General features: G+C 39.7%; 1 protein-coding gene across 1 annotated transcript; it reads right to left on the bottom strand.

Annotated features, from left to right (window-relative positions):
* Positions 1–1392: 1392 nt before the first annotated feature.
* rorcb (RAR-related orphan receptor C b) lies at positions 1393–23516 on the bottom strand. The gene is made up of 10 exons (XM_017707446.2): positions 23118–23516; positions 15307–15392; positions 14375–14516; positions 13077–13559; positions 11388–11509; positions 9860–9992; positions 8111–8218; positions 7419–7529; positions 5483–5595; positions 1393–4776 (listed from the first exon to the last, which is right to left on the bottom strand). The coding sequence occupies exons 1-10, from the start codon at positions 23122–23124 to the stop codon at positions 4615–4617; spliced, it is 1467 nt and encodes a 488-aa protein (XP_017562935.1). The 5' UTR covers positions 23125–23516; the 3' UTR covers positions 1393–4614.
* Positions 23517–24404: the final 888 nt, after the last annotated feature.

The raw sequence follows: 24404 nt of genomic DNA, 5'->3' as shown, positions 1-24404 counted from the left end.
TGGAAAACAGTTTTCTTATTACAAAACAACAAAAACCTTATTAAACAATATAAAACTGAGCACATATAGAGGATAATCTGCTCGTACTGTACACTTTGTTGGGAAAGTGAGCCTCTATAAATGATGAGACGGTATGCAACGGACCTAAAGGTGTGAATTATTGTAATAATCACAGTTATACACTTTGCAATCGACTGAACTGACATCACTCACTACCCGAGTTCTTTTAGTGCTTGAGAGAGACATTAGCTTCTCAGTAGATAATACACATATATGGAGCCCCACTGGTGACATCATTACTACATAAAAATGTTCAACAATCTACTAAGGCAGGTGAATAAGATAATTAAGTTGTGGCCATGACTTACATTGACATTCAAAAATATGGAATCAATGTTTTCAACAATTTGGTTGCAGACAAGTATACAGATGTTCCAGGCCTTGCAAAGCTGTGGTCATATCTTAATTATCTTGTTCCCAGACCTTTCTAAGTCATGACTTAATTATGCCCACTCCTTACTAAGTGGTGGCCACAATTTAATCATCTCATTTCAACCCCAAATGACTTCAAGTTCCCACCCCTTATCATATTGCAGCCCCAACTTTATGAATCAATTACCTGTTACTTCATTATCACATAATAATTATCTTGTTCCCATGCTTTACCAAGTCACAGCCAGTACTTAATTCTATCATTCCTAGGCCTTATTAAACATGGCCATGTATTAAGATTCAATTCCCATGCTTACTAAATTGTGGCCACACATTCACCACTATCTTCCTAAGTTTGTTCTTAAATGTGTTCTTGAGAAAGATCCGAAGAAAAAGTCTACGTCAGATTGATGACGTGTTCTTAAGCTACAGAACTGTTCTCATCTTTACGCTCGTGTGTTTGTAGATTCTGTTCTTACGCAAGCACAAATGCCAAGTAAGAAAACACTGGTGAATGTAAGAATCTTCGTGGACATTACGTTAGTGAACGGTTGGTGAATGAGGCCAATTGTTTTATTAAGCAGGAATGCAACCAGCAAGGCTCTGTACACTTAAACTAAGCAGAGTTATCAGGCAGTTCAGTTTCCAGTGTATTTCCTTAGAGTTTGCACGTAACAAAACAGAGTTCAAGAAATAAGATACTATTTCATACGTAGTACCAGATCGTTCCATAAAGCGAAATTCAACGATAACGCCCTGACTCAGGGGGGTAGCTGAGAACTCTGTCGACCTTTTTTTTCCGTCATGCCGAGGTGGTACGAGCAGGAAGTGGAGCACGGAGGGACAGGAAGTGGGCCACAGAATTGAAAAAAAAAGGAGAGAAGGAGCCACAATTTACAAAATAATACAACTAAGAACTGCACCATTTCCAATTACGGCCTCAACCTGACCCTCGTCGTGTGCTTTTTTTTTTTTTTTTTTGTGTGTGTGTATGCATGTGAGACATACGGAAAGTCCACACTTTTGAGTATGTTTTATGCATCAGCTCTTCATCCGTCTCTCATTTATATTTTAAAGTCCAGACTGATTCAAAAATAGCAATGTCTCCTTTTGCCCCTCAAAAGCTCATCAATGCATCAGAGGGACCCACACCAGCACCAGCTGGTTTTGGTGCAGGTTCCCCAATAACGTTCTCCTCTCCATGTCCTCTTGGGTGTCGTCCAGCTCAGCTCAGGTTAAGGAGTTCAATAAAGCTGGACGATGGACTCCTGTTTGCAAGGTGCGGCGGTTCTTCCATGGGAAAAGTTCTTTACCGGCTTGCTTTTACCATCCTGGTTTGTTTGTCCAGTCCCATAGCTGACCTTTGAGGTTCATTTCAAATCCCATGTGCTCCATTCTTTCCTTTACCTGCTCTGTCTCTTTTCCTTGCTCCCTCCATATTTCTCGCTCTTGTTCTTCACTATATATATTTATATACATTCCTATTTAAAATAGTCATCTATAAATGTATGTATAAATTAAAAAGAACAAATTTCTTTTCTCTCGTTCTTACTTTAAGTGGCATTCAACAGGGGTAGGGGATGTGGGACTGAGGTTTCTCATTGCATTTAAAATAATAATAAAAACAAAATAAAAAAAAAAGAGCAGCACCAAACACTGTCTAAAACAAGTGCCTGAGCGAACGTGAGCATGTACACGTGGTGTAAGTGCTAGGAAGTATTCGTTGGACAAACGTTCTCCACCTTATTGGTGTATCTACCAGGTCAGTGATTCTTGGAGGAAATATCAAACTGACAGTACTACATTTTTATTGCACGTTAGAGAGTGTTTCCTGACTGTGGTGCTGGAGTGTTCACCTGCCTCGCACATTTCAGTGTTTTCTTGGCTTCAACACAAATGGGGGATTATTTCACTAAGCAAGATTTCTTAGTAAAGCTACAAAGTTTGAACATGTTTTGTTGATTTTCTAATCATAAAAATGAGTTAACATATGCTCTACAGGGAACTTAAATACGGCTAATTTCTAGTAATTTCAGAAAACAACTTTTCATTTTGCTGAATTTACCATACTGGAAAAAAATAAAACACTAGACAAAATGTGCCGTAATTTATGCACATTTTATGTTGTATCCCTTAACTTTTATAACATTTGATAACATTTATCAATTTCTTTTTTCAATCTCTACCTGATGTATCTGCATTTTACAGTCAGTTACCACTGCCAATAGTTTTGCCTTGTTTCCCTGTGCTAAACAAAGAAAACTCATGTACAATAGAAGCAAATAAGACACCTGCTTCAGCACCTAACTAAAGATCTTACTTTGTGAAATACCCAACAGACCCAAATAATCAGCAAATTAACAAGCTGAAGTGGGTGTGTTAGACCAGGTAAAACACTACAGCATGGAGGACAGTGCTACTCCAGGACCAGGGTTGGAAGCCACTGCATTAAAAACTACACAAGCTCTCTTTTCAATTACTGGTTGGCGCACAAATGTTTGTATGGAGTTCTTTTGAACTTGGAGGTTGGTCCCTTCGTACTGCTGAAGATCCGGGCACTAAATGGTTTCTTAATGGATTGTCATTTGTAACTCATGTGGGTTTCTTTTTCGAAAAGAAAAAAAAGCCTGTCGGTGAACCAAAGTGCAGTACGTACATTCGGTCGCACCCCAAGGCTAAGTGCTATTGTTGGGGCAAAAATACATTCATAATTTGTCCAAGGGCAACTGTGGAGGAGAGGGCAGAGGAGATTTTTGTTCCGTTCTGGTTCCCAACACCTGAATTAGTATTTCAGCATTTTCTCTACTTTGACAGCCCTGATTCAACTTCCTAGCCTATTTAGACTCCATGAGCCTCACGGCCCATACTTTCTAGAGAATTCTTCACTCTCTACATAACTTGTATTAGTTTCATAGCAGTTACAAGGGCTGCATCATTATGACAGGGTGAAAGACTGACCTGCATTCTTTCATACAAAATTATCTATGGACCTTCTGTGATTGGTCAAGATAAAGCAGCAGGTTTGGTTAGATGCTCATTTACATGTTACAGACTTCAGGGCTCATTCAATGAAAATCATAAAAGTTCATGTGGTATTTTTAAAAAAAAGTTTATGAAACTTTCACTTCACTTGGCAGTCCAAATGGTTCATATGTCAATTAATACTTTAAATGTACTCTTTTTGTGATGTCACAAAAACCAATGCATTTAAATAGGACTGTCTAATCATTCCACAGCAGCCCATTCATGTTAAAAGTTAAAAGGAGTGTTTTAGCGTACCACAATACAGGGCGGCCAATCAGAACATGTATCGGTCTTAAAGGCACAATAACAAAAACAGCCTGTTTAATCTAATGGATAAAGAGAGGTTTAAATGGTAATGTTAAATGAAATATAACTGTTTCTTCTTTCAATACAACTGAAAAACAAACAAACAAACAAAAAAAAACAAGAATAATGTAGGATATGGGTCTTTTAAGCAATGTTAGTATTGAGGCTATTATAATATTTTATAATATACTGTGGAGCTCTACTAGTTACTGGATAATTCCTTTAAGTTATGGAAAAAAGAGAATAAGCAGAGAGTCCAAGAGCAATAACTGCAGGGCAGTGCTACAGCAGGACCATTTGGAAAACCACCGTTTAGTGTACTGGGAGCCAGACTGGAACAAAAATATAGACTGACAGGGTGTCCCTAAGGACAATATTGAGAACCAGTGCCTTTTGAGACAAAGTTTACGGCTTAATAGAGATTTCACCTTTTGCAAATGACAAACTGATCATCTGTTGTCATGCAAATGTGCTTCCTCACTGATTATCTATGCACTTCTTGAGATGTTTTGAGAGTGTGCTGCTTGTTAATTGTCAGGGGGTTTGTGTGGGGAGGTGTAATGCTGTTTCTTGGCCCCTATAATAGTGGGAGTAGTGCTCCTGTATACATGGATCACTGATACAGGGTGCTGGATTGTCTGTGGGCTGCTGGTCAGGTGAGGTTTTATACAGATTCTTATTTATTTTCCTTTTTGTATTAAAAAATAGCTTTACACCTCAGGCGTCCACTATCTCCCTATTTCTTCATCTGTTTCATCACACTATCCCCCAATACACTCTCTTTCTCGCTGAATCTGGTTCTCTTTCTCTCACCCTCTCCATCCACCCACCAACTACTCTGCCTCGCTCTCTCTAACAGTCAGTGGAGTCAGGGAAGTTGATTTCGCTGCCGAACACTTCCCTGTAGAGCGGAGGGAAGCTGTAGGCCGTTTCAGGGTGAACCAGGCGGAAAAACTCCAGCTTGTCGATGTGAAGGTTGCAGATGGACTTCATTTGGGGCAGCTTGGACACCATCTAGAAAAGCAAAAAGAATCACAGCATTGAAACAACTTGCTTAAACATAGGATCACTGCCTTCAGAAAACCTTGCATCTCCAAAATGGTAGAAAAAAAAAAAAAAAATACACTGACTGTATTCAAACAAGATTTTATTCTTGTTCAAATTTTAGTCATTTTGTAATGTCCTACTGTTTCATTTAGGTTTTGATATGACAGCAAAGCTTTGACACATGAATGAACCCTTCCTTAATCAGTGTCATTACAGCTGCCCCACAGGTATTTTTTTGTCCAGCAGAGGGTGCTAGAAGCTGTAAAACAAAGACGATGAGTCTAATGTACTTTTCAAAAGAACTGCTGAAGTCCAGCTCAGAACCAGAAGTTATTTTCTCCCTAATGAATGAATGTCTGAGTGCCTGCCAGTTGATCACATTATTTTTCAGAGACCTCAACAGCACCTTGTGGCTAAAAAGCCCAAAGGACAGATTTAGCCTATTTCAAACCAGGTCAAAGGAGAAAGAAAGATTTGTGTCCGATTCATCTCTTTCCTTATCTTTTAATGAAATATTTCTTAACCAAATCAAGAACTGTTTGCTAAGTTGAATCAGGAGTGAACAATATCTACTTTAGTAAAAGGCCTCAGAGACAGGTGAATAATCTAGGAGTAGGTGGTCCTAGTGTGAATGCTATGAGGAAAAGGTAATCTAGTCTGTCTCATGTCTCACCTTGTCCAGTTTCTCTGGGGTTGCTCCTGACATGTGCAAGCTATGCTGCAGAGCCAGATAAACCTTCTCCTGCAGCTTCTGCACCTGCTGGCTCTCTGTTAACCATGGGCGATCTGAGAGAGAGGGGGGAAAGTGAGAGAGAATTATTGAAGAGAGAGACAATGAAACAAAGTGAATAGTATGATGGGAAGAGAGGAGAGAGATAAATGATACAATAGACACTGAGAGGATGTGAAAGGTGGAGAAGCAGGCACTGTGTGTGCATATTTGTGTTGAGGGTGTGGTTGAGGTATATGTTATACAATACACAGAAGTCACATTTTGGCAGTGTGCCCAGCTGTAAAGATGCCTGCCCAAGTATAATAAGTGAATTCACTATTTTGAAATAACAAAATAGCAACTGATTTGCGGAACGCAGTTCGTGTCAAGGGAGTGGAAGAGACCATGAAAGGAGATGGCGAGAGAGTGAGCACTTACATAATATCAGTTAACAGACTGAGAAATATTTTATGAAGTTGCCGCACAAGGAGACTGAAATCACGGTGTCAGCAAAGCACTTTATTTTTTGCTGTGATCGGTCAAGATTAAACCTTACTGAAATACAGTCAGGTGGCTAGTATTTTGTACATTTCAGCAGACGTTATTAGAGTTTCTGTTTCTGTTTGAAATGTGTTTGAGCCCATTTGCAAGTGATCGTTTATGTCAGTTGCATTGTGGTAATTGCAGGCAGACTATATATAGGTCACAGAACCAACCACACCAGGTTTCTCCAGTCAGTCATAAAGAGTGTTTAGGTAATACGGTACAAAGTAACAAAAAATGGTAAGCTACATTTAAGCACCCGCATTTAAAGCTTTTGCTCTACATAGATTATCCATGTCAGTGCTTGTACGTAATCTGAATGAGCGTGCGCTAGCTACATCAGCTGACTGCATGACTCTTGATTGTGAACATGAGCAGGGCAGGGCTAGTGCTGTAAACAGCGATCTCTCACAGCATCTAGTCTTGCTAATATGAAGCTGATGAATAAAGATTAACCGAGCTGAGGAACAGAGTGGCTCACAAACAATCAGACTGGATTCTCAGTCAGAAACAGCTTTTATTCAAAAAGATTTTATTTTGTTGCAGTTGTTTCTGAGCTGGTTCTACTGGCTAGTATCTAGATTATCGAAACAGCACAACAGTTCAAATATGCATAACTTTAGTCAAGCTAAACTGGTTACAGGGTTTTTCCGTTGTGCAGTTGGTACAGACGTTTGGAGTTAGAGAGTAATGCGTCAGTAAAGAAGGAAGTAATAATTAACATAATTACAGGAAGTAATCATTAAAGATAACCACAAATTACATCACAATATGCTTTTTTGAGCACATCATGGATATACTCTTTACTTAAAGAACACTGACCAACTGCATTTTTCATTACAAGGAGAGCAAAATATGGCCAGTTTCAGTGTATTGAGATAAATAAAATCGTGCTCATAGTATCTGAATAGTTTTGGAGCACTTTTTTTGTTATATGATACTCCTGGTTCTTCTCTTTTCCAGCTTATCAAACCTCAGAAAAACTAACTCTCCTGATACACACTGTGTATCGTGAAAATGTCTTGAAAAGTCTTAGTGTTTCTATGTATCTGACTACATTGTCCTGTAAACAGAAACCTGTGTGTATTGGAGTGCAGAGTCAAAGAAAAGAGTGCAGTCAAAGAAAAGATGTGTTATTAATATAAATTTTGTTATTTATTTATGTTTTAGAGTCCTGGTAGTCTTTCCTTTGAGACACAAACAAGCACCCGCCTCACCCACCACCCTCAGGCTACACCTCAGCATCAAAGTACATTTCTGTGGGAAACACTGCAATACAATGGCAAAATAAATCTCTCATTTGACTGTTTCACTGTTTGTAGAACTGTACATTTCTTATGCGTGCGTGTCTTACCAGGTGATAGCAGGATGGCGGCACTGAACAGCGCCATCTCCTCCTCACTCAGCTGCAAACGACAGAGGCTCTTGGCCAACTCAAACACAGCATTCACCAGGTCATCACAACCTGTGAGGAAATACAGGGAATAAACTCAAACACAGCATTTTAGAGCAAAATTTCTATTTATTTCTATTTATTAAGTTTAAAGGGCCCATATCCTACATCTGGCATCTTTTTTTCCCTTGAGTTCCAGTTATGACATTTGTGTGGCTTTATGTACCAAAACAGTCACAGTTTTAATTTTACCATTTTAGAAGTAAAGAGGCTATTCTTATTACAATGCCTTTAAGAACTAGAATTATAATTGAGTGAAGCTAAACTTCTGTAGGCTGAATAGGTGGATGTATGCATATGTATTTGTTTGATGATGAAAACAGATTAACTGTAGATTAAATTTCCATAGACGGAAGCTACAGAACTTGGAATTTGACCAGCGGCGGTGAAACCTTTGCATACGACTGCATGCTGTATACAACCACACCTAACTATTCCAGGTACAGAGCAATGTACTTCTTGGAAGGAAGCTTCCTTTAAGTAGTTGCTGGTACAACATATTTTACTGCACAGATGATAATAAAACCTGATGAAACTTCACCCTTAACTTCAATAACAATGCATTTTTATGATGAAAGATGGTAGACACTCACCTAGCGCTTTAAAGAGTTGAGGACTGGCGAACTTGCCGTTGAAAAACATAGTGTTATTAGCGGAGTTATATGCACGACACATGCGGATCAGCAGGACCTCCAAGCAGCCTGAATGGGAAAATATTTAGAAAGAGCGACAAAGAGATAGTGGGGAGGAAGAAGGGAGGGAAAGATGGGGGGGGGGGGGGGGGGGTGTATATTCCAACATATACACATACAAAAAAAATAAAAAAATAGGAAATATATACAAAACAAAAAACAAAAACATTGAACAAATTAAAAAGAAAACATTTTAAGGAGGGGAAAGGTTTTAAAAGTAGAGATTTACCATGGAAAAATTTCATCAGAAGAATTTATTTAAAAATTAAAATTGATATAAAACAATTTGCAGATATGTGAATATATTTTGTAGTGTAATTATCATTATTCAAATGGTTAGCATGGAGAATAAAAAGATAGAAAGTTGGAGACAAAAATGACAAGAGGAGAAAAACGTTAGCAAACAAAGCTTAAGGACTGTGAATAATGTGATATGGACAGGACAAATTACATCATCTTTGCAACGTAGCCCAATGTTTTTTTTCCTTTTTCCTACCATTCAAAAGTTTGGAATTGCTTTGTGTATTAATAATTGCCATTCAATAATAACTGATTCAGCCAGACAGCAGAAAACATTTTAAGATGTTGTATTTAGTATTTCATTTAATGTTTTTTTTTCTTTTTCAGAATGCCGTAAAGTTATTAAAGTAATTGTTCAGTGAAAAATCTAAATTACACTATTTGCCCAGATGTAGTTGGTTAGCGAAGACATGTTTGGTATTAGGAAGCAGTTGAGTTCAACAGTCACCCAAATCTTTTTGGCAGATACATCCTCAAACCTTCTCTCTACCCACTGAAACTGTACCCTGATATTCATTAAGCTTGTGGAGACTTGTCAAAGTGGTTTAGGACACAGTAAGACCTACTGTAAACTATAAAAAATTAACAAAACCTTACTGTGTATGCCTGGGGTAAGTAAATAATAATAATAATAATAATAATAAAAAACTTTTTTTGGCCAAACCATTCTTTTAAATAGTAAATTGTTACTTATCTTCAGTAATTTCTTGATAAGCTACATGACTTCATATCTGATCACCACTTTTAAATATTCTAAATCTTCATTTTATTACAACCTCCCACTTGATATTATACAAATTTCTCAGTTCATGGAACCATCTACAGCTCTGTCCATCATTCTGGATACATCTAAAGTTCTTAAGTTTTCAAGCCTCCTATGGACATGTTGAAATCCATGGGGTTGTAAAGTAGCAGCATTATATTAGAATTATTTTATACTTGCATTGTGTGCAAGTATAAACATTGTGTGCAATTTTAAACATGTATCTTCAAAACATTTGGTTTATATTACTAAAAACTGAAAACATTTGAATGATAGTGTAAGCCTTTCTCTATAGTAACCAATTTGTCATATTTCAGAGATTTAAAAAAAGTGTGTGTGTGTGATTAAAAACATTAATTTAACTCATCATTGTGTCACCTTAACCATTTAAAATACTGCTGAATTTAAGTCCTGTGCCAAAAGTGCAATGATACAATTGAAGCTGAACAAGATACTATATTAATCCCTAATCTGACAATATTAATCTGAGGTGTGTAATCTTGTGTACGTAATCTGTAATCTGTATGTGTATTTAATCTGAGTTCAGCCCAGGCTCAGCGTGTGGTGCTGGGGAGCACAGCACTGACCTGCTTTGAGGAGGATAATCTGGTCATTCTGGCAGAGGTCCATGAAGCCGTTGATGCGCTTGGCAAACTCCACCACGTACTGGATGGCGTTAGTGATGTGCAGGGCGCACTGCTGCCACATCCACTCAGCAGACTGGACACAACAATCCATGTGTTAATCAGTGGATCGTTACCATAGTCCAATGTGAATGTGTGCTCCAGAGATCAAACAATTATCAGTAATCTAATCAATTTGTCAGTACTGAGTCAGTCAGGCACAGAATGCATGTCTAGTGATGCAAACCCATGAAACAAATCAATAAGTGGATAATCAATATGTACTGTTAACTCGCAAACTTAGCATCTCTCTCTTCTATCAGGACATCCACTCTTCCCTTCATCTCTATATTTATCTTCCAGTCTAAATATTCACCCATGCATATTTCCATCCATGAATTCCACAATGTTTTCAAAATAATACTTGAATGGCTACAATGTAAACAAGTTGTTCAGAGCGGTTTGATGTGAAATGTCACTTTTAGAGAAACTTGAGTCAGAATTGTGATGATAGGAACCAGATGGTAAGCTGGTAGATACCAGATGTCCAAAGCATTTAATGCTACCTCATAGACAGTTAGCTTGATGCTTAAGGCATGGCCTCGTGATAGTTCTGATATAAGATTTTGGCCTAAAATGTATTTTTCAAATTCATTTATGGTGGCGAGGTGAGCAGGTTGTTCAAAACAGTCCCAAAAATACTTAATTACCATTTTATCATAATAAACATTACATATAAAACTCAAAAGACAAGAATTGATGTACTAGTCCTTTAAAAAAAATAAAATGAATATATGTGTATTGTGGATATTGTGATGGATGGTTTCTATGATCATCACTAAAGAATTCAGAGCTGGTAAGTTTATCTACGATGCACAATTTCACATCAAAAGACTCTAAATTACTCTGTCTACATCACATTGATTGAATTATGCAGTTTGAAAAGTTGGTGGAATTCGCTTTTAAGGCCCAAGTAATATGGCCTAAAACTGATCACCACATTTGATGTGGACTATAGTAAAATTTCATGATAAATTAAACAAGTTAAAAAAAACAACAACAAACAAACAAACAAAAAAAAAGATATTTTGTAAAATATTTGATATTTGTAAAATTTTGCAAGAAAACCCCTTTTCAAATAAATAAATAAATAAATAATATCACTAAACTGTAACAAAACCTCAAGGGGTTTAATGTTGATTTTTAATTCAAGCAGCGTTAAAATGGCTTGAAGGCATCACAGCTATGACTTTGCTAATACAGAAACAGGGTCAAAGCTAGCCACTTCTACTACGTCAATTCCAAAAACTAACAAGATATTTCAGTATTTCAAAATAATACTAGATCACACAGACTGCTACTAATTTATCCATCCAACCACTCATCAATCTTTCCATCAGCTTACGCGGTCATCAAAGATATGAGTACTTTTGTTATAACATGAATTGACTGATCACAGTTCAATTGCTGCCTTGCTGACTTCTGAATGTACCTTGAGCTGGAAGGAGCGGGTCTCCTCAGGTGTGTACAGGTTCCAGGTGTGTCGTTTCAGCTCCTCTGTGCTGTACTGACATGTCTCCACGTGAGACTTCACCACATTCTGGGTGATTCGCTCTACAAACAGAAACACATACAGTACATGCTGTTAGCAACATACTTTCAGTGCGCTTACTATACAGTCATATGCAAAGGTTTGAACACTCAGTGTAAAATTACACATTTGTTTGATTTTCTTTGTGAAAATAAGTGAACATCCTCAACAGGTTGGTATAGTGTAGTGGGCAACACCTATGCCTTATATGGTGTAGACTAGAGTTCTATCCCGCGTCTGGGCACGGCACCCTACACTATACCAATAAGAGTGCTTGGGCAAGACTCCTAACTAAATGATCAAAAATAATCAAAATAAGTCGCTCTGGATAAGAACACCTGCCAAAAAATGGCTTAAAAAAGGCACAACTGCTCTACAGGGAACAAATTAAATATGTATTTTTTTTCTACACATTTTAGTGCACAATGTCTAATTATTTGCTGAGTTTGTTTTAATGTTTACCATTATTTAACATTTAGAAAATGTTGTGCAGTGAAGTGTGCAGAAGTGTTTTCCCTGTAAAGAATGTGTGTTTATTTTTCATTTAGAAAATCAACAACACAAGTCATTTTCCCAGGGGCACTGGAATAATTTTGGACTGGGTACTGTTTAACCAATCACAATTAAACCATGTTGTGCCTTTTAGAATACATCAGACTTAATATAATAAGTATATTAATAAGTATATAATATTATATTATATATAATATAATATTAATAAGTATATAATTAATAACTTATGTTCTAAATCTGCTATATGTTCTAAAAATCTCTGGATGTTTAGTAAGTGCACACGTTCCATGTAAAACTTATTTAAGTATATAAATTTCATTTGGAGTTGATGGGTTTACAGGGAAGCAGCGAACTAGGGCTGCAATGATCAGAATGACTAAGCATCAATAATATCAATATTATTGACATTGTACAGTTATATACAAATGTTTGGCATCTCTGGCTAAATAAAATGTTTGGTTGATTTTCTAAGTGAAAACACATCCTCAACATAGAACACACTTGGGCACATTTAAAGCACAATTACTAATTACTTGGAAAATTTAATCTACTGGAGGAACAAAGATTGTATATTTTATGCTTTATTTTTTTAGCCAACATGTTACAATCAACAGTGCAACAGTGTGCACTAAAATGTACAGAAAAATGCCATATTTAAGCTTGTTCCCTGTACAGGATCAACAAATCATAATTGGGTTGTTATTTTACCCTAAAATAAAAGCACTCTATGATGTTCTATAACATTCATAGGAAACACACAGCCATTTTGATAGACTGTAGTACGAGTTGGGACTGATCTAGTGTCACAAGCTAGACTTCTGCCTATCAAGACAGGTGCATTTTGTCAATTAGTGCAGAAAAAGCGCTTACTTTAACAGTAAAGAGACATCTGACTGACATACAGTAATAGATGGGACTTTGACTGTTGCCACTGCTGCGATGGGGCAAAGTGTGAAGAAACTGCAGAGGCAGTGCTCCAATTAGTGAAACAGCGTTCAATGAATTAATCAGTTACAGAAGTACCTGCTAGTTTGCAGCCCTGACAGAAACACAGTAGTGTTTCAGCAGAAGACCCACCTATATCAAGAAGGGAGCAGTCATCAGGCAGCGCTCCCAGCAGCGTATGTGTGAGGAGGCTGGGCTCAGGCAGTAGCTGATACTCGTGCTTCACTCTTCCTGCTTCAGCAATGTCCAGGACGCTGGGCTCCGGAGAGCTCTGAGTGGATGAGCTGCCGCTCCCTGCGCTACCTGCCCCGCCCCCTGCTCCGCTATCAAACGGCTCTAAGCCGCAATACTCGCCCGCCTCGCCTGGAGTGAGTGGCAAGTCAAAAAGAAGGCCGTCGGGAAGGGTAGCGATGTCGTCCAGGTCGCTGAGGGCGGCGCTGGAGCCCCCACTGCTGTACGAGCGGCTGTGACCACTGTCCTCACCCGCTTCCTCGTGCTCACGGGTCAGACCCCCGCCAAGGCCAGACAGGCAGTCCTGAGACAGCTGCTGGTGACGCTGCACCTCCGCGTACAGGCTGTCGCGCTGCTTCTTAGACATGCGGCCGAACTTCACCGCTACAGGAGGGACAGAGATGCATGGTGTTAAAATTAGGCTTGGGTACAGACTTTAAAGAGATCAATACAAAATACTGCTTATGGGATAAGCAGGAAAAACATCACCTTGCCAAGTTAAACAGTGACCTAGTTTGGTAATTGGGTTCAGGATGTGGGCAACTTCATGCTTATCAGGAATAATTTAATTTGAATGTTTTTAACTTATTATTTCATTAGACCAGAGACTCAGGAAAGTGGGAACGGATGCCTTCCTTTTAGCATCACTGCTATGACTTTGTCTGTGAAGTTTTACAACAGGGTATAAAACGACTACAGTTAATGATGCATGTCTGGGCATTCTGTGTATTGTGCACTGTTGTGAAACCCTGTAAGAGTAAACATACATCATCACAAACACATTCTGTGAGAGATTTCAGTTTCAGTCTCAGATTTAGCCTTTTGGTAATTTCGTTTCTCATGACGTTTCAATATGACACACACTGTCTTTTCAGAACACCACTTAATTGCATAACCCTCCCCACACAACAACTGTGTCTGATCTTTCCTTGTTCTTCTTTTAATCAGGACTATTTGTCAGATACACATGTTTTAACATTTCAAAGAGGGAGTCATTAATGTACAGTTTGCCTCATACATGCCAAACACTGGGCATATGATCATAAGTACAAATAGTAAGGCTTTAGAGATTTTAACTATTTTTTTTTTCGTTAAAAAGCTTTGATTAACCCACTCTCAGAAGCCTAGTTGTGTGTGTTTGTTTTTAGGCTTTCCTATGCTGGGGTTTTCTTTTCCTGTGCTTAGACATGCTAACTCACCGTCTCGGCTCATGCCCAGTGCCAGGCACTTCTGCAACCGGCAGTGCTGGCAGCGGTTGCGGTTTGTGCGGTCAATGAGGCAGTTCCTCTGTCGAGAGCACGAGTACATGGCATTGTTCTGCTGGCTCCGGCGAAAAAATCCCTGCAAACAGATGCAAAATGAAACTGCAGTCATGTCTTACCCGTGACTCAGGAGCTGTATATCAGGATGGGCTTCCTATAATTAGTTTGCTCCTTTTTTAACATGAACAGCTACAAGCAGACGCCTCGAACTCTTCACTGACACATAAAAATACCTTCAAAATCACTTATTTTGCAGTTTTAACTATATATATACTGTATAAGGTAGTGCAACTCCATGTTGTTGTCTTTTTGTATAATGCCCAGTTTGTGGATCTTAAAGTTGCAGTACTTAAAAGAAAAAAAACGCTAAACTCATCTGTGCTACTAACCAAGGTCAGTCTTGTTTAGAGTGTTTCTAAAAAAATAAAAAATAAAAAACTAAAAATTTTAAAAAATGGACTCGATGTGAAGTTTCCACTGCGTTAAAAATATAAATATTGTTCTAATTTTCAATCTAAATGGTGCGAGTGGCCCTTTATTAAGCCCATTGGCCAAGCCATTCCGAAATGTTAATACAACAGAAAGGCCAACCAGTGTTATCAATTGGTGTACAATGTTATGAGATTATGAGGTGACAGGACAGTGATGGAGAACAAAATCAAGATGAATCTTTCTACATTAGCTAATACACTATTCAATACTTTATTAACTAGACAATGTTGTACATGCAATATCTTTGCCTGCATAAGAATTCTGTTCTGTTACTTGGGCTAACTGAAGGAAGCAAACTCATAAATCACATGTTTAAAACAGAGAACAACATGCCTTAAAGGAGGCAAAAGTGCAAGATTAGATGGATAAATTTCTACCTTGCAGCCTTCACAGGTGATAACACCATAATGGATCCCAGAGGACTTGTCCCCACAGATCTTACACGGAATCACTTCTATTTGAGCTGTGGATAAACAGAGACACAGAGCAGTATTAGACTTTCAAGTCACAGTGTAGCACACTAATAGTAAGGTAAGATGTACTATACACACATGCAAGTGGTTCTGAATGGTCTGGTGTAATGGGTTCTTCTTAATGGTCTCCCATTTGGCCAACTCACTTCAAAGTAAGCCATTATGACTAACACATCCCTCCACAAGCACAATGGTGAAGTAATGAAAAGGAGAAACAGGAACCCGTCATGTACTCTTATCAGACAGAGATTTACTGAGACTCACCGCTGGCTTAAATACAAGCTTTTCAGACAAAACAAAAAAACGGAAGAACAAAAGAGCTACTTTGTGAGTTGCTCTTTTGTGACAGTAACTCAATGAAGGAAAAGATGATGGGAATAAAACACAGAGGTAGCAAAGATCAGATTTTCAACAACAAGACGGCTTTAATAATGGAGCACTTTATGAGTAAATTCTGCTATAAACAGAAAAAAAGTAGTAAAAAGTGCCAAAAATTCCCTTGAAGTGGAAAACACTGGCCCCTCTATCGCTCTCTCTTACTCCAACTGAAAAGCGTCATATCTCTGAAACCCCCCCATGGGCCTCCAGCAGAGGGTTCAAATGACCGTTAGATAACCAGCAGAGACTGTGAAGTCTTGCTCAGAACTGAGGAACACAACAAGCTGCTCTGGGTGGCTTCTACATAAAAAAAAAGAAACTGATATGACATGATATGGCATGATAACTGTAGTCACCCATTTCATTTCACTGTGTGTCCAAAAGTATTCAGACAGGCCTTCTAATTTAGGTCTTGTATGGAGCTTCCCTTTGCTGACACAGGTGACATAGCTTGTATGATCTCCATAGAAAAGCACTGCTGGTAGAATGGGACACTCTGGAGCAGCTGTACATGAGCTTAAGGTTGCCATGTCCAATGCCAAGCATCACCATAAGGGTATAAACCCCCAGCATTGGGCTGTGGAGCTTGGATGAGCTGTAGTGATCCAGAACTAACCATATAACCACAGTCTGAACTCACTAGTGCTCTTGTGGCTGAATGCAATCAAATCCTTACAGGGATCAATCAAGACCTCTTGAAAAAGTTCAATAGAAGGAGCAGGTGTGTCACTGTGGAACTAGAAAGAAAGGCAGATCTCCAGAACCAGGGCTAGTGACCACTGATGTAGAAGGTGTTTTAACTGATTTTCACTTAGAAAATGAACACAACATGTAATTTGACCAGGGACACACAAACCTTTGCACAAACGCATAGTATATTCTGATTCATTTGCCTTGAAAGGCACAACGTGAATTAGAAAGCTATTATTAGGACTTCATCAGCAAAGACCAGCAGCTGCTCTGCATGCCTATAATGTCGCAAGTACTGATGCAGTTAAACCAGCCATTCTCTTAAATGACAGGCGAGTGATTTGGGACTCTTGAGAAGCCTAGATAATAATGCTTTGTAATGATTACATAAGAGCTCACATAGCTACTCCCCATTCCATATGGCGGCATAATGTAAAAGCCTTAACCACAACAAGCAGAGACGTGAATCGGGACAAAAGCTTGTCCTCCATTTTGTATTCCCTCCCTGTGAGAGAGAGAAAAGCACAGAACAAGCCTGTGTACACATGCAATGGAAAAATCTGTAAACCCCTGAGCGCCACGCCCCCCTCTCCCCCTCCCTCTCTGTTCCGAGTTATATAACCACCGTCTGCCTGCGTGCCTCAAACACAGCCATTCACTGGGGCTGTGGTCCAGTGACGCAGTAGAAACTGCCCACTCCCAGCTCCTTGGCACCTATTGGTGGAGGGTTGGAGAGCGAGCGAGAGATTGGCTGAGCGCGATGTCAGTCAGGCACACTTGGCTGTCAGCCCATGTGCACCCGCTGCCCTACTGACACACTTTCCTGACTGAAAAAGGGGTAGGCGTGTGGGAGGCAGCTAAGCGCACATCATTTGAATAGGCTTTTTCTTTTTTTCCTCTCTTAAGGTGGAACTCGGCTCGACCGGCATCTAACGACTGCGCAGCACTGTAAGCATACTTTAAGAGGGATAATACACATAAAATACATCTCCTAATGGTTTTATCATGCTAAAACGAAAGCACACTACATTTTCTATACTCACAAATGCAAATTCAGTGAAAAAAGGCCTTTATCCCCCCTCAGTCTTGCAATTAAAACACTAATATAGAGATTGAAAATCTGAAGAACAAAAAGGCTGTAAAAATGATTTCTATGTGCGATACATAGCGTTTTCATTTAATACAAATACATACCTTTTCCCTGCCTAGAAAACTGTTTCACTTTATTTCTTCCTTGTCCTTATGTCCATATTCCTCATGGTTCCCTGTACTGATGTGTTACCCAATAAAAAAAGCTGGATATCATTAAAAGGGTAATCTGATCTCATTTGGCTTGCATGCAGATTACCTTTGGCCCTGCTGCAGTCATATGACTATCACAGTCACTGGAACGTATTTAGACCATACTGCATTGGTTTCTGATGTCCATCGTAAAGCTATTTTTGCTCTCTCTTGCTTTGGAACCGAGCACACTGCTATGTGGTGAGTTCAAGTTATACAAATCAGAAAAGAATGCAAATAGGCTCCACATCTTCTATGTGGGCATAAAACAGTAGCCTATACTCACCACTGAGCTTTCACAACATATTAAGAAATCCACCAGCATTGTCTTTCTCTATTATCTTTTCTAGTCTAGTCACAATATAGAGCAGCAAAAGCTACAAAACTATAGTTAAGGCTGACATGGAACGTAAAATTAGGGGAAATTTTGATGGATTAATACCTACTTCATGACAGCAGCTATAAAAGAAAGGTATGATACAGCACCATAACCACATATGGCTCCTAGAAAAAGCAGCACAGCAGGCTCATCTGATCTATCAGGGTAACACAATACAGTAGACCTTAAACATAATACTCCCACATTATCACACAGGAAGGACCTTCTTCCACAAATTAGTGACCTTTCTGTAAGTGATCAGATTTGGGTACGTCTGCTCCTGAGACTTAAAACAAGCACCAACTTTGCAAAATACGGTGGGCAACCTTGGGACACTTTCATAACCTCTCCAGGTTCACTCAAATGTCAGGGAAATAAACTTTAATATGCATTATAAATGCATGACGCAGCAGGTTCCTTTGACTTAGCGTGTTTTTGGGTTGCAGAGCATGAAAAGAATTAAGCATTCATTGCCATGCGGTTCCACTCAACCCGACGGCTGAAAATTAGCGAGCTGGCCAGCAGTGGTGCACTTACTTTTATGTTGATTAACGTGCAATGTCCAGTGATGAATAAATGAAGTGTTGTTAAAAGCAGGCCCTTTCAATTTGCCTTCAGTGTACGAATGAAAGGCTTCCCTCCTTTTTTCTTTATGGGGAAATTATGTCGTTATTCAGCAATCAAGCCTTGTTGTTAGGGACACTTTAAAGGGCCAATGTCATGCTAAAACTGAATATAATCAATAGAATATGTAAACACTGTTAGAATGTCACGTACTGTCCACTCCCAAATTCATATATGGGCATTAAGCTGCAAAAGCAGCCCGTTCTGAATTCAAGGTTTTTGTGATGTCATGAGAATCAGACATTTACATGTACCCACCTATTTAGCCAAAAGTAGCTCGGCTCTGCCAATTCACACTGAAGTTCTACGTAGTGTTTCGGCCTGAACTGCTTTTTGAACGAGGTACAATTCAGGGCAGCCAAAATGAACAGAGGTCAGTCTTCAAGGCACATAAAATTGCCTGTTTAATACTAAAGGCTAAAGAAAACGGGCATGTTAAAATAGTTTGACTGTTTTTGGCCCATAAGCCCTACGAATGTGAGAGGACAAGTACAATGCTGGATATAGGTTCCTATAAGATTAGCATGTGCTATGTAGGCCAGTAGAAAGATCAATGCCCTGCAAGTCACCACTCATATAATTTATTGAACTCATAACCCTGCCGTAACACCAAATACCTCATGTGCATTCGGGGTACAGCACATGAGCTATTGTGTGCAGGTGCAACAGCAGTAACAGTGAAGGAGTTATCTGAGCACATAAGGCGGTCAGTGTGTCAGTGAGGCAGCACCTTGGCCCGGTCACTGAGAGAAAAGGGCAGGTGTTGCATCTTCTGTACTTCTGTACACTAAAACAAAACGTAAGAGCTCATCCATGTTCAGTCACATCCACTAATGACTCACAAAGGGAATAACCAGGCCTGCTTGTTCTTTTGTGTACTGTGTTCACTGAATGCACTGTAGCTCATGTGGGGTTTACATTAAACAAATGGTTGAGTAACACACTGGAACTGTGGAATTATGTCATTTATATAAATTAAAGCAAATTTAATAGCTTCTTACCAAGCTGATAATGTTTTTCCCCCGCTGTCCATTCCTTCTCATGTAAACCTTTACTGAAAATGGCAGCAATTCAACGCAATCTCTCTTCTCATATTGGTTAATGATTAGCACTGTGTGTCTACAGGGAATTGGTTTTCTCCTAAAGCAGAACACAATAATTCTCCTGTTTGTGCTTTGGTAGATCAGGTGAGATGCCAATTCATATTTCATCCAAAATTTTATGATAACCATAAAAAAAGAACTGAACAAATCATGTTCTGCTTTAAAAGACTCTTTTAATAAATCGCTGTTGTCGGAAGAAAACCTTGTATCTCCAAAATAGTAACTTTACAAGAGAAGGAAAAAGACTACTTTACTTTTAATGGAAGTCAATGGAACCAGACATCTTTCCAAGTAATTTTGGGCCATTTCTTTGGACCATTCATCATGAAATTTACCCACAATGTACAGAACAACAGGCATTTTCAAATTATATTAAAAACTGAAAAACATCAAAAATGGAGATACGAGGTTTTCTTCCGACAGCAGCGAAATGCTATCTGAAACTAGCCAAGATAGATGGAAGCTGACATGTTAAGGATCAGGCCGGTCATAATCATCTGATCACATTTGTTTTCCACAGTTGTTAACTTTAAGTCATATGTCGATGTTGATGAACAGAATGTGATCTAGGTGCATTTTCAGATTCAGATTTTAGTTTAAGGCAAATCCACATAAGACTAGCTCTGGTGCCCACCTCTAGAGGGCAGCAGTGAGCAATGTTTGTTTATTTGAGCTCAAGCTGTGTCTTGGGTGCCATAGGTATGATGCAGGATAGCTAATCCACAAATTAAGGCTTGTACCTTAACAGCTGCATACAATGAACATAAACAACTACAATTAAATGGTTTCTCACAATTATTTACATGCCAATTAATCGTCAGCTAAAATCTTATGATCGTGACAGGCCTACTGAGTATGTGCTCGAAATATGAATAAGGCAATGTATCAAATTTAAACTCATGACCTAAAGGATAATATGGCACTCCTGCAAGAATAATGTACTGTATTGTATCAGACGAACTCCTCTTTTTTTTGTTATGTCTCATATTGTGTACCTGTCAGTCCCAAACTCTACTGAAAAGGGCCCTTCGTGAGAAATAAAGAGCAGTGTCTCAGGTATCCAGGTATCACAAAGAGCTGGAACTTTATCTCCATTCTCATCTTCTGAAGCTAGATTTCAATACGTTGATGCCCAGTTCGTGCTGGTTATAGTTTATAACTGTCATGGACACTATTTGTGTCCATTCTCTTCTTTGGAATTAATTTTTTTTCATCTATGATGTTTCTAAATAAAAATAAAAAGAATCTTTGCAGTAAAATCCCAAATAGCACTTACGCCAAATATCACCTTTCCGTGGAAAACAAGAGTAGGGACAATACGTTCCAGGCTTTTAGATAAGACAGGTCAAACAAAACCAAACCTATAGTCTTTTGTGTCATAAAACATACATGGGCAGTATGATCCCTCTGTAAATGAGGGTGTAAAACCGAGTCGCTGTTCGTGTTTACCCAGAGAGAGAGAAAAAAAGACCTCTCTTTCGGCACAAATTCAGTGTCTGGTTGTGCAGTCTGGCTTTGAAAAAGGCAGAAATAACCCACTGCCATGCAGCTGCACGGCACACCCCATACGCTTCAGACGTGCTGGATTAACTCTTGTACTTAGTCAGTTTACATCATACACGGTTAAACTGTAACATTTTGTATGCAGGATGATTAGGTAATGCCTTGAGGAGCCAAATTCAGAAGCTGTTGGTTTTATTCAGTATTCATAATGTGCTTTCTTCCTCAGTGTCAGGGTCCGTGAAGCAAATAAACAATCTTTAATGAAAATTTCTGTAACGTGCATGTAAGTCTTGCAAGTCTGCGCCTGCAATTTGATAACATGAAGTGTGGAGGCCAGTTAAGTCTAAAATAATCTACAACAGCTTCAATGTAATGAAATACTCCTGAGTGTTATTTGTGGTTGCTGATGTTATGTATATTTATTTGCTTGGTAAGAATATTATGTAATTGTCTTAACTATCAAACTGTGATTCCTTGGTATTAAAAAAAAAAAAAATTAAAACAAAAAGTTAGGCTGCCCATCCTCATGCAAAACTCTGTACTCTAATAAATCAGATTCAAAGTTTTTTTAAAAAGTGTGTGGGTTACGTAAACGGACAGAATCTCTATTTGGGTGGATCGCGTTAACTGTTCAGAGATCAACGAAAGAAAATACAACAAAGTTCAAGTATGTGATGCACAGCTGGCCTCAGGCGAAGGCGCTGCAGCCTCTGCTAACTAACCGCATGGACCTGCACGACTCTGGCTAAGCCCCGCCCAGTCCTTGCGGAGACCCCGCCCTCTCCCTACCTCCCTCTCGTTTTCTCCTTCGTTCTCTCCCTTTTCCCTCCCTCCCTCTCGCTCCCTCCCGTTTGGCTCTCTCCCCGCTGACAGATCTAGGTCAGTAGAACAGGCAGCTCACACAGCCGGCCATGCTGCTCTCGGCAAACAACAACACGCAGTCGACACGAGAGAGGAAGGCACTGACTCACTGCCTCACAGACCCGGACTGAACGTCAACGGAGTCAGCCTAGCGACAACAAACCATGGAGAAAACCTCGAATAACAAATAAGAGAACGATTTGCTCTGTCGCTGTAATCCGACAGAGTGGATTTCTTAAGTGAGCCAGTACCCGTCACTCACCGCTCTCGCTCGTCTGCAACTACATATGAAACCTTTTATTAATTTACTGCCCCGTCATCTTTATCACCCCCACCTCATTACGTAATACAATGGACCTCCCCGACGAACCACCCCTGCTGTAGCACCGTTACCTGTCACCTGAACTGTCAGATGAGCTGAGAAGTGTTTATTTATCCCCGTGCAATGCAAAAACGCAAAATGTCCCAAATGTCCCTTTTATTTTACACAGCTGCTCTGCGGGACGTGCAGAGCCCCGCGTGAGGAAAAAACAAAAAAAATCGCATTAAAATGCACAATCATGGGAGACCGAACACGCGGCAGGACGGAGGGACAGCGTTAAGCTCATCAGCGGAAAATGGCAGTGAGGATTAGCAGCTCCGCGTTGCGCAGCTCGAAATGCTGGTTCTTGAAAAAGTGAGGGCGGTTAGCAGCGGCGTGCTCTCCGAGCATGCGCAGCGCACGTGCGACACCAACAAACAAACAAATAAACAAGCGCGAGCGCTTAATTAACAGAGCAGATAGCGTTTGCTTACTTGTTCATGACAGCAGACGCGGCGATTTCAGCCGCTCAGAAGTGGTTTACTGTGCTTAGCGTGTGTGTAGTGGAGCTGAATTAAAGCGCAGACACACTCACCTCGCATTTTTAAGCCGTCTTCGGGGTTTTCGGAAGTCCTCGATGTGTCACCGCGCGGCGAGTTAAACGAGAAAGAAGTTGGTTGGGCTTAAGCTAAGTGGCTAGCTTGAGACAGCTAGCTAAAAATAAGCTTTCGGCTCCGGCGGGGAGCATTATCGAAAACGGAAAACAATGAAGGACGAGAAAAAAAATCCTCAGAGTTGTTCCAGGTATTCCCTCGGAGCTCGGTGCCCTGCAAAAGCACTTTTGTTAGCGTTGTTGCAGCGAACTGGTTCGCGTACCTGCACTGAGCGCTAAGGTGGCTAGTCGCCGCGGACTCCCTCTCTCTCTAGCTCTGCGTTAGCTCTGCCTTCCTCTCAGTCTACCCTGCTAACCTACTTTCCGGCGCATGGACTCTCACATGATCTCGGTCTCTCACACTCACACACACACATAGGCACACTCCCCTCACGGGGACGCGCATCCCGCCGCCTCTTAAGGTGGAACTGCCAAGTCAGCGTTAGTGCGTTATGCAGGTTAAAACACAGCAAATTAGAGGTAAGGACGTGCTTAGCACGATATGCTCAATATACGAGATATATTTCTGAACCGAGATGTAAACAGTCATTCAGGGGGGTTTCATGTGAAGTGGTTCACTGTAGAGAAACTGCTTTGCAATGGTGGTGGTAGGACCTGGGGGTCGCTATGTCTACAGCACAAATATAGCCATTTTATTCACTATCCACAACCTGAACCTACACGTGTCCTCTTGAGTATTTTTATGGAATGTTAATACTGGTAAAACAGCCATGATTATTTGTTTTAACACTATAAAAATAATATAAACTTTATTTGGGGACTTTCAACATCCTGCATATACCATTGATCACAAAATGACACTAATGCAATGCTTCTTTATGTGCACCAGGCAGCATGTATCTAACTATTTCATGTAATAACCTGGGAGGGAGCTTTCAGAGGCATTAAAGTTTAAAGGCATTAAAGAGGAATATTTCACATGAAACCACTCTGAATGACTTTGTTTACATCTCAACCATTTAATTATGTAGAATTTTTGCAAACGGGTGGAGTTCTCCTTTAATGAAGCAACATAGGCTGTCTTCCGATTATAATGCGTAATTAAAATCCGCTCTATCCTTCCAGGCTTTAACAATGTGAGTAAGCACAGTGTATCTGTTTTTTCAGGCTTGCTAAATAGGAAACAGATCCAAACATGTCATTCAGAAGGAACCCCAGAAGGAGGGAAGGAGTATAGTCTAATAACCACAGATGTCTTGGCACCTTGTC

This window comes from Pygocentrus nattereri, chromosome 19 (genome assembly GCF_015220715.1).
Source record: "Pygocentrus nattereri isolate fPygNat1 chromosome 19, fPygNat1.pri, whole genome shotgun sequence".
NCBI classification, from domain to species: Eukaryota; Metazoa; Chordata; class Actinopteri; order Characiformes; family Serrasalmidae; genus Pygocentrus; species Pygocentrus nattereri.
The sequence above is the reverse complement of the archived record's forward strand: the minus strand, read 5'-3'. Positions and strand labels throughout refer to the sequence as shown.

What these genes read in the sequence shown, in the direction of transcription:
- rorcb (XM_017707446.2), bottom strand. An exon ending in TCACCTGTGAAGGCTGCAAG is followed by an intron (nt 14,517 to 15,306) that starts GTAGAAATTTAT and finishes ATCTGTTTGCAG; the next exon opens with GGATTTTTTCGCCGGAGCCA. An exon ending in CGCCATCCTGCTATCACCTG is followed by an intron (nt 5,596 to 7,418) that starts GTAAGACACGCA and finishes CCTCTCTCTCAG; the next exon opens with ATCGCCCATGGTTAACAGAG.